The following is a 13,257-nucleotide window of genomic DNA, read 5'->3' as shown; positions in this document are numbered from 1 at the left end:
CTTAAAAATCTTATAATACGTCAATTATGATCACGAACATTCCTTATGAGCTGCAAAATCGAATAATTCCTTACACTTTATACATTCTGATCTTCATTCCAATCCCCAATTTATCTTTTAAAAAATTTGCTGATCAAATTCCAATTATGAATGTAGGGGCTTTGAAGTAACAAATCCGTTCCAAAATATTTAAACAGCTCACAATGATAAAAACTCTTTCAAAAAATTTCATAAATTTTTTTCAAAATCTTACATTTTTTCAAAAAAATTGTTCCATTCAGCAGAAATGTGAGAACTTTCATGTCTTACTTCTACGTGTAACTTAACAAACAGCCAAACATGAATTATCCTAGTATTTTTACCAATGGTATTAAGCGACTTAAATTAGCTAGAATAACGTTTGTAGTGTAAATGTTTAAACCTTTTGCTGTATTCGTGAAACTTCAATGCTTGATTTGAAAAAAAAATGATAAAATGCATTTTATTACCAACAAACATTCGCAAACTTACAATAAAACTCGGGGCATTTTTCCTGAAGATACAAAGGGCAGAGATCAGTTAGCACTTCTTCTTTTGGTTTTGAAGATCACGGGAGACGAAAATATATACGCCAAGTTTTGTTGAGAAAAATCTTGATTTCTCTCAGAAATAATACTTTGTACATGTCGTTAAAATGGAATCGTTTTGACATGTAGGACATCATGGGAAGCACGGATGACGTTTACGCAATCTTCTCAGCAAAGTTGAGCCTCGTTTTGATTGCTTAATTTAGCAAAAGCGCAGTTTCAAAACATATGTACTCAGGTTTAAAAAATTGAACTAAACACACCTGGTAAACAACAATTCTAAGTATGGAAATAACTTCATCTTTCATATTGCAGGCCAAAAAATGTTTCATGTATATCTCTCATCATTATATCTCATCAGTAGGCTAAGCATATTTTCAGGAACGCGTGCAGACTTTTGAAAGTCAAATAAAAAGCGACTTTTAAGAAAATGACCCTGCTAGAATTTGAGCACTAAACATTGGAAACGACAAAATCAAGAACTTAAAAAACCAGTAAATCAAAATGTTAGTTGTCATGAACGCAAACTATTTGAATAGGTTGAACGTTAGAAAAAAATTGTGAGCATATTTGAAGTGGTAGAGCCACTTTATTATCATATTTAAGACAATCAAAAACATTCTTGGATCAATTTTTTTTAACAACCTGAGGAAATTGTAATCCATTTTGTGTTCCAATAGTAACACTAAAGAACTGAAGAAGAGCAGTCATTTCAGCTCAAATTTTGAACTGAGTTGCGTTGGTGTTAATTTTTGGTTTTTATATGAATTTTTGGTACTTTTCTCTGCTTCTATATATACTTTGTACAATATCCTTTGTACTTTTTCTTTTGATAAGCAATAGGTATACTTAAATAAAGTTACCGCCATGTTTAATTACGCAAGCAGGCGTACCATACCATTTTGAGTTTCCACCTGTCATTAAGGTTCAGTGTTTAATTGGCTAACCAGAGATAAAACCCTTCAAATAAAGAGAAAAAGTGGTTAAATAAATATTTTAACCAATAGATGTAAAAGTTTTTCATAAGTATGATCTGTTCCATTTGTGGCCCCAACTTAGCTGCTGCATATTATTGCACCCTCAGACGCACGTACCATACTTTTACATAATGATTTACTATGTAATGGCACGTGCTCTGTATCTTGGGGGGGGGGGGGGGGGGGGGGGGAGGGCGCATGACGTACTGGAGGGGGGCACAAACAAAAATATCTATGTGCCCTAAGAAACTCAACGATAAAATGTTAATACTATCGCATAAAAACTATCACAAAAACCGGCGATACTATCAAATAAAAACAAACTATCACCGAAAAAATACAATATAGCAGAACTAATAAGCAGACGTGCATTTTTGACTGGCCAAAAAAATGCACAGCGAGATGACACCCAATAGTATACGGATTTCTCAAAGTAACATTGACTCAAAGGATGTCGATTCTAAGTTCCGACTTGACAGCTAGATTTGCTCCACGGTTCTTGATAAAACTAACTTCTTTTTACACAACAATATGAACTGTAATCAGTTTAGAAGCCATGAAGCAACAAACTCTTGATTATAGGAAAAATTGATGTTAAACATTAACAAGTAAACCATTTTAGCCTCAAAGTTTACAAAAACATCAAATTTTCAGCTTACTGTTAGGCATTCCCATTAAATTTAGCTCGCACTTAACACTTGAAAGAATACTTATGTCAGCATACGAAATGTACTGTAGAATAACTGAAAGACAGGGCAATTCTAGTATTGTAAAATACTACCACAAAATTGAAAAGGCAGCACTTTCGCGAAGCTTCAAATCCTGCTGAAAGCTGTAAAAAAATTTGATGAAAACAACGCAAAAAAAATCCGTTAAGACTAAATCTGAAAGTTAACTTATCATTTCGACAACCACTGAAAAGCAATTCAAAAGTTGGAAAAAGATAGACATTACTTTAAACAAAATTGCTTTAGCATTCTTGTTATCTATTGTAACCCTACGTGGGTTCACCCGGTACTTGAAAAGATATTTTTGTTTATAAACAAAATTGCAGAATCAGAGCTCCCGAAAAAACTGTCTCCCTTTGTACTCTCTGAAAGTGCCCCTTTGTACACTCTGAAATCATTATTGAAAAAAATGGGTGCAATTTAAGCGGGGCTCACCACATCATTCAAGTGATAACTTGAGCAACTCCGTTGTTTGCCGTAATTTTTGCTATTGAACTTTTCTTGCTCGCTTTTGTTTTCTTCCGTTTCTACAATCACCACTATTGGTGATATTAGATCCGAAAGAAAACAAACGCATACAGGCAAAACTCAATAGAAAATTTTTGGCAAACAAAATGGAGTTTTATTGCTCAAGCTATCAAGCATCATTTTACCATGCAATAAATATTAGTTGCGTCATTCATTTTTGAAACTGAACGTGGCTCAAATTACAACATTTCTGAGTCCTATGGATAAATCCTGTGGCCATTGTGTTAACAACATTAATGCTAAGGACTAAAGGGGCAACGATAAGGTTGTTTTTTGACATTTAAGCTACGGCGATATCACTGAACGTATAATTAAAATACTATCGCCTAACAAACTATCATTGAAACTTTTGTTCTGTATGATCTTCGATACAAGGTCACCGTTTCTGGTGCAACTTTAATGTTTTCAGGTTTAATGTTGCATTGGGCTACTTGACTTAAAGCATACATTTGCTTTCTTTCATTTTTTGAACATAATGAACAACTTTTAATGCAGGGAAATGTCTTCAAACTCATTCCTCACTGAAGGTCTACAAAAATATACAATAATAAAGACAAACAAAATAGTTGAAGATTTATAAATGAAGTTATTGTTTTTCATATTAACTTTTCTTTAGTGATTGACAGAGTTTTTGGTTTTTTGTAAAGTCAGAAAGCTACAAGAATGTCTGGAAGAAAGTGAGAGAAAGAGTTTCCGAAGTTAAAGGTTTCCGATTCAAACCTTTGAAAGATAAAATAAGATTTAGGTAAATGCCGCTTGATAGCGAGTAGTAAGTTTTTTCCAATCGTCCCGATATTCGACGATCTATTCGAGATGAACGTTGATAATCCGAAGAAGTTGGGTTTGCTTCTGGTGACTGTACACAGGGTTGGGTTCTAACAGGGCTAACTCTAATGTCAGGTGGATCTTCAAACGAATATATGTTTCGGGTTAGGGGTAGAAATTCGAGTTCTACTACGGCAGAGATTATCAGGTGTTTGTGTATTTTCAACAAAAGTAGAAAAACCTTTGTGAAATCCTGAGTCTGGTTTTGTTACTGTGGCATTTTCTTCAAGCGTTTTCTCATGTTCATTTTCAGATTGTATACTATCTGAACTACGTGTAAAATTGTCCACTGGAAAAAATTCAGTTTCAGTACATTGCGATTCAAATTCCTTGTATTTAGAAAATATAGGTCTGCTACAGGAGCCGGCTAGGATGAGGGCGGCTACAGGAGCCGGCTAAGATGAGGGCGGCTATCCAAGTATAGAGCAAAAAAATATATAACAAACCGAATAGCGTCGGGCAAATTGCTCTCAAACAACAGACGGAGAAATTTAGTTCACATGGTCCTTTAGCCTAGAAAAATATTTATGGGTGCAACAAAACACTTACTATGGAGGGATTTCAACCAGCGACCTCCGAAGTTCTCGACTGAGGCATTAACCACTCGGCCGTCAGCCCTTTCTGATTGCTTATCTGACAACCCTTTTTGTTTGAGCGAGACAATTTTTGAATAAGCGCAATTTAAGTCAGGCAAAAATCAAGCGAGAAAGAGTCACTCAAGAAAGCAAAGAATGTTATGTAACAAGAGAAAAAACTGGTCAAACAAAAATTTTTCAATGACACGTGTACAATTCGTTCGAGAGCGATAAGATTTTTTGCTGTAACGAAAAAGCGTTGTACGAGTTGCAAACCTGATTTTTAACCGTAAAATAAGGGTAAGAACAGAAAAATGTTTTTCGTCATTATAAAGCATTTTCGTTGCTTTCTGTTTGCTGCAGGCTAATCATTTTTCCGCCTGAATTGAAACGGATCGATAATAATAATGTTTTAACATTTATGCTTTTATAGCCCTATATTTCGATATATAATTTAGACTCAGTTACATTACAAGTGCTCGAAAGAACTCCAGTCGACAAAACATTTTAAAATCAGAAGACAAAACATTTTAAATTTCGAATACGGATAGGAATATTAATGTACATTCATAAAACAGAAACGAGTAAATTTTTTAACATTAGAACCAATTTTTGATGATAGCATACGAGCACAATTAGAATACATTGATCTCAACAGGATATATTGATATGAAATTCGTTCCAATTCAATTGGAGATATATAATACAGCACTGCCATGAAATCTGTCATTCTCTATCACAAAGTTAGGCTTGATAATCGCCAGGCGATTTTTCCTCACAATCCTAAGCAGAATCGCATTTCGTTAATTACTCATTCTAATACTGCGTGTAAATTTGGGTATTATGGCACATTGGGTATTAGGCGTAGATGTTCTTGACGCCTAAGATTGAATAAAAAGCACGTTTTTCATTCCCAAAAGCAAACATCAAAGTTGTTTCAACGTTAAAAGCAATGCAAACATTATTTTGAAGTCTATACTTAATTACTGAATTATGATGTATACGATATTGATTTCACGAATATGATAACTGCATTGATGTATCCAAACAACAACTAGGTTGAAAACAATTAGAGAAGTTTTCAAAATAATGCTATGTATGATCAAATTCTAATGTATATTATATTTTTGACCGCTTAACGTATTTATAACGACTTAAATTATTTATAAGAACAAAACTTGACCTGTTCACATAAAAAGCTCTGATGTACAGAAAAATGGATTGCTCAGCGGGTCAACACTCTCGAGAAACAACTGCCATATGCAATAGGGTTCTTGAACTACAAACAGATACACCAAAATTTACAGTTTTTTTATTGTCTCAACACTTACAGTGCTGTAGGCTAAACGCACTATCGATCACCCGTAACCAGAACAGTAGATCGAAAGAACTTTATATTGAAAACAGAAAAATCGTGCCAACCAAAGTAAATCGAAAAATCTATTCTAATCAAAATAATTAGACTATTAATCTGCAGTGCATTAACAGTAGCTCTCCTTTTTCTATTTCTCGTTGCCCTATTAAGTACTATTTAAAAACTTAACGAGATTGGCAAGCCTCGCATAGTACGGTTATATCTGTGCAGCCAGTATGATCTGATGACATTATCAAAACCTTTCAAATAGCTCTCAAACAATTGGGGATTCCGAATTTAACCAATTTATTTTTCGATTTACTGTCTCAATTTCTGTTTTGCATTTTCTGTCATTCTATCTACTGTCGTAGCACATGGGTTAGTTAAGCAGTCGCTCAATTAAATGACCGAGCTCAGTTTGCGGGCACGTATCCATACTGATCCTTCAAGCATTTCAATGCGACTGCGTCTTTTGCTTCCTTCTTAGAACGCCCGTGTTCCACTCCTTCATAATCTTTGATCTTCACAGTTGCTCGCTGGAGCCCCGAAGATTCATCTTTCTCACATGTCATGCACTCAGACGGTTTTTCTATCTTGTTTTGAGTTGTCATTAACATGAACAGCAACGTGATTGGAGAACAGTGGTATGGGATCAACTTTTCGCCGTTAATTAGACGCTTGACGAAGTCGACCGCCAAGGTAGCCGATGCTATTTGGGCATCTTGCTTGCTCTCGCCTTTACCGTAAAAGTTCATTGCACAGGGATAACTCTTGATTTTGATGTGGCAGAGCGAGAAATTATCACTTGATAGTTGAGTTTCGCATCTTTTGAAGGAGAACGACAGTTCCTCTTTGTTAGCTGCTTTTAGTGAGCTTAGTTCTTCCATAGCAGTTTGTCTTGGAGTTACACTAGGCTGCTCTTTTACAAACTCAGCATAGCGATCAGCGGGTAGCGCTTTCTCAGGGGTACCAGCATCTTCCACATTCTCCTGGTTCGGCCCAATACCCAAACGAGACTTAACAGGAATTTTGGCTAACTTCGCTCTCAGCTGTTCGTTCTCAATTCTAAGCCTCATATTTTCATCTAGCAACATTTTGAGTTCCTCCACAGAGCACAAGGAGCTCGCATTCCTCCCGTGTTGCTGCACCTGCAAAGACTGAAGCTAAGAAAAATTGAAACAAAATTGAGAAAAAAATGATGCCGCCCAAAATTACTGTTCTTTTATATTCATTAACAAAAGACTTGGTTTTAAATACTTTAAGATCCTCTGTTATTCCTCATTAGATTTTATCTTCTAGAAATGTCTTACTAGTCAAAAACCGTGCATCTGCAAAACCCACTTGACGAGTGTATAACTTGGAAAGTTAACTTGAATGCAAAACTTCGATTAAGAAATGGATGTTTCTGGTAAAAAACGAATAACCTTAATTTAAAAAGTAGGCAAACTATAAGAACATAAACCACAAACAACGATCAAACAAATGGCGAAGTATTGGATTTTGAGGGCTAGCATTTGAACTCAGTGAAGCCACCCCAATTCTTGGGAGAGTCAAAATGGGCGGCGGGGGAGGGGGTGGTAGTATTTTTAAATTTGCTCTCCACGCCATGCATTTTGAATTTTAACCTTCTCAGCAGCTCCGGTAACCATACACGAATCGCCAAAAGTCAGACGGTCAGAAGAATCAATAACCGACCATCGTCGGGCGAATTGCTCTCAAATGACGTGCGAGCGGTTGGCTTCGCCAGTAGCTAGCCACGGTTTAGTGAGGCTAGCTTTAGCTTAATTGAAAAAGCGTGAGGTGAGCGCAGTGTGTAGGGAGGGTGGGGGGGGGGGGGGGTGAACCGGGGGGCACCGTAGGGGCGGGGGTTTGGGGGGTCAACCTCGAAGAACCTCCCTTTCGCTGGGCGAAAGGAAGGTTCTTACAGGAAGACCCAACTCGCTGGGCGCTACCTGTCTATCCCGTTTTTGAGGACGAAAATTCAAAGGCGTCAGACGAAAAAGCGGTCAAGCGAAAAATAGAATAAACACCAACAGGATTATTATAATTGCTAAAAAGTGCTTCTAAGTCATTTACGATAAAACATTTCCACTATAATTCAGCAATATTCAGGGTAAAAGATGACACCACGCCACGTAACAGCAGCTGATTTGCGGCATCAACAAAAGAGTTTGAGATAGTGTGAGAGATAAAAACGTGAACAAGAGGACAGAAACGCAACCGACAGAGAGAGAGAGAGAGAGGGGGCTACGAATATTTTTTTATGAGATTCGAGTCTGCAACTTCGTTTTCGAGCCTTGTTAGTAATTAAATCATAAAAAACTGTTAGTAACTCATAAAATGTTAGTAATCAAATCATAAAAGAGCAAATATAAAAGTTTCCAGATATCACAGTGACAATCCAAAATCACCTTTTGTCTCTCAGTTCTGTCATGTAACCCATCTGCAAGTTGGCCAGTTTAAACTCAGAAAAGGACAAATATTCGAAAAATTTAAAACAATCGCAAATTTTAAAATCTTGCTAAAATTCGTGATATTAATATCTTTAGAACCATTTCATTGTCTCAAAGAGACTATACAGTATCGCTAATTCAAGCCTTCCACAGTTCCACTGGCTCAAAGCTCCATAAACTTGGAACATAAGTTTTCCGCAAATTTGAAAATTAAATTTTTTATAAAAATTGCTTGAGGTCGTGTCATAAAAAAATATTCCTAATCGTTCCTTTAATTCCAGAAACTATGCAGCAGCTTATTATCAAACCGTAAAAAGTACATATGTCTTGCAAAAGACCTTTACCAATCAATTTTAGTTTATCGATTGGTCCAACAAAAATAAAAAAACAAACACGAAAAATTGAAACTTTTTAGGATCAAAAACTCCTAATCCTAACCTTTTAACCTTAAATTACGCCCTTCACAGTAGCTTCACACTATTAAGCACTTAAAGGACTACTAAAAGCGGCTAAGGGCCTCTAATGAAACTTAATGCGCGCTGGGCGCTACCTGTTTATCCCGTTTTTAAGGACGAAAAGTCATATGGGTCGAACGAAAAATCGGTCCAGCAGAAAATCGCGTAAAAAAGACCAACAGGACTAACTTCTTTTTGGGGACAATTGAAAAATTGGATAAACAGACTATCAGGGCCCGAATAATTATGACAAACATTCGAGAGCAATCAACCATAACCGACTGACTTTGGAATTGATAGTGGGGATCTATTCTGTCCCCCCCCCCGCTTCATCGTGGGAACATATGTTTTATGAACCCCAGTTGCACGCATTATTTTGACACAACGCGCCATATAATGTAACTAAGGGTCAAAAAACACGGGGGGGGGGGTACGAAACAATAGATCCGCTAGTGAGAGCTGTAATCTATTGCAGCCTGCTTCAGCCGGTGGGGGGGGGGGGGGGGGGGGTTCCACACAGTGGGCTTCAAATGAGGGGGATTTCCAAGCGTCATTAGATACCCCTATAACCACTAGAAAAAACTAAACAAAATATAAATAACCGACTAACATCGGGCGACTTGCTCAAACGACCGACCGGTAGCTAGCCACGGTTGTCAAGCTAGCTTTAGCTTAATTGAAGGAGCGTCAGGTGAGCGCAGCGGTGGTCTGGGGTCAACGGTGGGAGGTGGTTTTTGGCTGCATGGGGGCCTTATCGCCTGAACGATGTGCAGGGCTGGGGATTGTGGGACGGTTAAGTGAGGGGGGCTGCTGTGGGGCGGAGGGGGGGGGGGTAACTTCTAAGATCAGCCTTTCACACCATTCGTACAAGTCTCCAAAACTGTTTCTGAGAATCGCATACTTGGTGACTAGGCTGTTGAAAGGATCTAAGAGAACAATGCCCGCTGGTCGCTACTTGTTATTCCGTTTCTGAGGACGAAAAGTCAAATGGGTCAGACAAATCGTTCAAGCGAAAAATTGCATAAAAAAGACTAACAGGACTAATATAAATGCTAAACTTTGTTTGAGAGCATTTAATGACACCACTTTCGGCGCACTTTTCTTTGACTTTTAGTAAACTCACGCAAATTGAGTTCAGCTGCTGCTTTTTGTGACATTTAGATCACGCAAAACGATAAAATAAAGGTTGCAAAAGTCAAAACGCTCGACCAAAAATTTAGCGAAAAAACAGCCAGAAGAAATGGAAACGACTCAGTCTCCTGCATTAAACTTTCAATGAGCCCTGCTTATTTCAGAAATATCAAAAGAAATACAAACATTACAATATATACTTGGAAACCAATTTTTAGCTAAGAATGTGGGTCAATGGGAGGGGGCGTAGGCTGTAGGCAGGTATTGGGGGATAGGTTAGATAGGTAGGAGGGACTCATATGGGTCAAATATTCTCGAAGTGACCTATTCACAATGAATATTACCAGCCGGTCAAATTACCACATATTAAAAACTAAGCAACTGTTAAAGTCCAATGCTCGAAAACAGGTCCAATGCATGAAAACATTTCCATAATTGCATCAGTTTTACGTGTCTAGATAAAATTTTTTAGAATCGGTTTCATCGACTGTTAATGCTAGAATTTTCGCAAATTTTTCATAAAACTTGAGCAACATCAGCCCAATTTTGTCTAATTTATCGGAAATGACCATGAGAACCAAAATGAGACTCCTCTTAAAACAATAAGTATTTGTACGTCCACTATCAGTGGCAGAGTGATACAAAATGAAATTTTGTAGGTTTTTCGCAAGTTATTTTTCTCCAAATTGCTATTATTTTTAGCCACTTTTTGGCGCCGTGAACTGATCTCAAATTTTTGGTAATTGCAGCAATGTCTTTTCAAGTCATCCTTAACGTTGGCAATGATTAATAATGAAATAGTTTTTCAATTGTTTAAATCAAACAATTCAAAATGTATGGATTTTTTTCATCCGTGCCAACGTTCTAAGTCATTGCAACTCACAAGCACAATAGCTATCGTCCCATCAAGCACTGATTAAATTTGCAACTTTGTGTTCATCTTGACAATGCAACTGCAAATTAGTTGGATTGAACATGAACGGACTAATGTTCGAACGAGTAAAACATTACCGACTAACGTCGGGCGAATTGCTCTTAAACAATCTCCGAGCGGTTGGCTTCATCAGTAGCTAGCCATGGTTTAGTGAGGCCAGCTTTAGCTTAATTGAAGTAGCAGGAGGTGAGCTCAGCGGGCGCAGTGGGTGGACAACAGTGGGAGGGGATCTTTGCCTGCAGTGTCCTGCTTTGTCCTTACGGCTCGAACAATATTCAGGGTTTGTGATTGGGGGAGGGGGGTTTGGGGTCAAGTTTCAAATAACCGCCCTTCACACCATAAGTTTAAGTCGCCAAAAGTCTCTAAGAGAACTTAATACCCGCTGGGAGCCCGCCCTTTACATCAAACATCATAAGTATAAGTCTCCCAAACAGTTTCTGTGAACTTTATACTTGGAGACCAGTGAGCCTGAAAGGCTCTAAGAGAACTTATTACCCGCTGGGCGCTACCTGTGTATATCCCGGTTCGGAGGACGAACAGTCAAATGGGTCAGATGAAAAATCTGTCAAGCAAAAAGCCGCATTAAAAAAAGATCAACAGGACAAATTGCTACATACTTCGTTTGAGAGCACTTGAACATGATCCGAATAACGTCGGACGAATTGCTCTCGAACAACTTGCGGCGCCACGTAATTCAAGGGGTAGCCTAGACCTTTTAGAGTTGCAAATATGAAAAGGGAGGGGTCTGATAAAATTCTGGACAAACTAACTTACATCACGCCAAAATCAAGGCAAGCGTTAAAAAGTCACTTGAAAACTATACGATTTTCTAGATTAAAAGCGGATAAATGTCACTTGCATTTGTATTGAAAGCGACATACGTTTACAATAGTCAGGGATTTGGAAAAATTAATTGCAATTAATTGGCTAGACAAAAAGAGGAGCAATCAATATATTTAATTGGCAAAAAAGCAATTATTGCAATTATTGATGAATTAAATTTGATGTTCTATCGATTATTTTTTTCGTAGATTTAAAAACAATTTTTCCTTGATTTGTTGTTGTTGTTGGGGATTTATAGTTTTCACTGAGGGGATTTTCGTCCCAGTCGTCGTCTTAGAAAATTGTCCTATTATTTCTGCAGATCTGACAGTCACAGCATAGATGCCAGCTACAGATGTTATTTTCGTCGAATCGCTCGTTTACAAACTTCCACATGAAATTTAAAACTCGATTTTTAAGGCCTTTTTTCGTATTAAATTCAATGTATTTTTCTATTCGATTTGCTAGTCTGCATGTACGGAAAAAGAAATCATTTCTAGCCTTTTCAGTTCTGGTTTTCGGGAGCTTGAATAATTCATTTGTTCTCCCTTTTTCTGAATTTTGTTTCAGCATTGGTAAAAAGCTATCGTCTTCTGTCAATTTCGATAAAAGTAGAATGTCATTTAGTTGCATGAATATTTAGTTGCATGCATTACTCAAAACTGTACGCGAATGGTTATAATATCAGAATTATTCAATTTCTAATCAACGAAAACTTAACACCCAAATCTGCCAACTTACATGCGATCTCTGACAGAAGTTTGTGGTCTGAGATCTTTTTCTCTAGTAGCGGGTTTGCGACCTGCCAAAATGCTGGTTCAATTTTTGCCAATTATTGGACAATTAATTGTGTCGTTCCAATCAATTATCGCAATTAAAATAGAGTAAGCGATCAATTACTGCAATCAATTAATTGCCGATTAAGGCCATTACAATTAACTTTTCCAAATCCCTGTCCATAGTTACTTCTAACTTCGAAGCATTTAAATACGTTTTTCAGGTTTAAATACGTTTTTCAGGTTTTCATAAATTATCCTTTTACTATTCAGTTGTTGATTTTGCAGTATCGAGAACCTGAGATCCGACAATATTAAGCTTTTTCTCAACGGCGGTAATTGACCAGAGAAATTCCCAAGCAACCCAACATATATTTTCCCAATTTTGACACAAAATCGCATACTCGGTTATAGAGTTCTCTGTAGTTATGGCAAAGCGTCGAAGAAATGATAAGTGGAGCAAGAGCAAAAGTAAATTTCAGGGAAACTAATCAAGCAAATGCGGCGAACTCTCGCCAAATGCTTGGCACTAAACAGGCAATTTACTTTTAAGGCCCTTGTACAAATTGAAATTAGTTGCAGTCGAGTTATGTTCACTCATACACGTATGCTTGATCTAATGCTTCAAAAATTTACCTCTTGTTTGGTATACAAATCATTTAACTGGATATTCATTTTCTCCTTGATTGGCATATAAGCGGCCAATGTCGACGTGGTGTCCTGGTACTTTGGAACTTTTGCAATAGTCTGATTAGGCTCATTTCGACGTTTGCGTTGCATTTGCCCAGCAGGTTTGATGTCATTTGATTTCCAAATGCTTCCAGACATCCGATTTTGGACTGCTTTAAAAGCACTCGTGCTGCTAGGAGCAGTTAGTACAGACATTGCTCAATGAATATTCAAAATCTAAAATTGAAGATTGCCCGTATAAATTTTCGAGTCTTTCCCCTTGTAGCCCCCCAGCTTAGTGGTCCGATAAACAAACCCCTCATCATGGTAAATATACCATAATGGGGGGCTATAGTTTAATGTGGCGGGGGGGGGGGCTATAATAGGAAAGAACCAATTTTTCGTGGTGCTCAAGCAATCTGAGGATTTGACAAAATTAATGTTCAATTATACTAAAAGAATGG

At 37.4% G+C, this 13,257-nt stretch overlaps 1 protein-coding gene across 1 annotated transcript; it reads right to left on the bottom strand.

Moving 5' to 3' along the window:
• Positions 1-4,712: 4,712 nt before the first annotated feature.
• Positions 4,713-13,027, bottom strand: LOC142342501 (uncharacterized). Its single transcript, XM_075393848.1, has 2 exons — positions 12,761-13,027; positions 4,713-6,701 (listed from the first exon to the last, which is right to left on the bottom strand). The coding sequence occupies exons 1-2, from the start codon at positions 13,007-13,009 to the stop codon at positions 5,967-5,969; spliced, it is 984 nt and encodes a 327-aa protein (XP_075249963.1). The 5' UTR covers positions 13,010-13,027; the 3' UTR covers positions 4,713-5,966.
• Positions 13,028-13,257: the final 230 nt, after the last annotated feature.

The sequence above is a fragment of the Convolutriloba macropyga genome, chromosome 7 (genome assembly GCF_964194025.1).
Source record: "Convolutriloba macropyga chromosome 7, txConMacr16.3, whole genome shotgun sequence".
NCBI classification, from domain to species: domain Eukaryota; kingdom Metazoa; phylum Xenacoelomorpha; order Acoela; family Convolutidae; genus Convolutriloba; species Convolutriloba macropyga.
The sequence above is the reverse complement of the archived record's forward strand: the minus strand, read 5'-3'. Positions and strand labels throughout refer to the sequence as shown.

Excerpts from the sequence above, each read along its gene's own strand:
- LOC142342501 (XM_075393848.1), bottom strand. The coding sequence starts at position 13,009 with ATGTCTGTACTAACTGCTCCTAGCAGCACGAGTGCTTTTAAAGCAGTC. Across the intron at positions 6,702-12,760 it reads ATTTGTATACCAAACAAGAG|GTGCAGCAACACGGGAGGAA; the intron begins GTAAATTTTTGA and ends CAGTCTTTGCAG.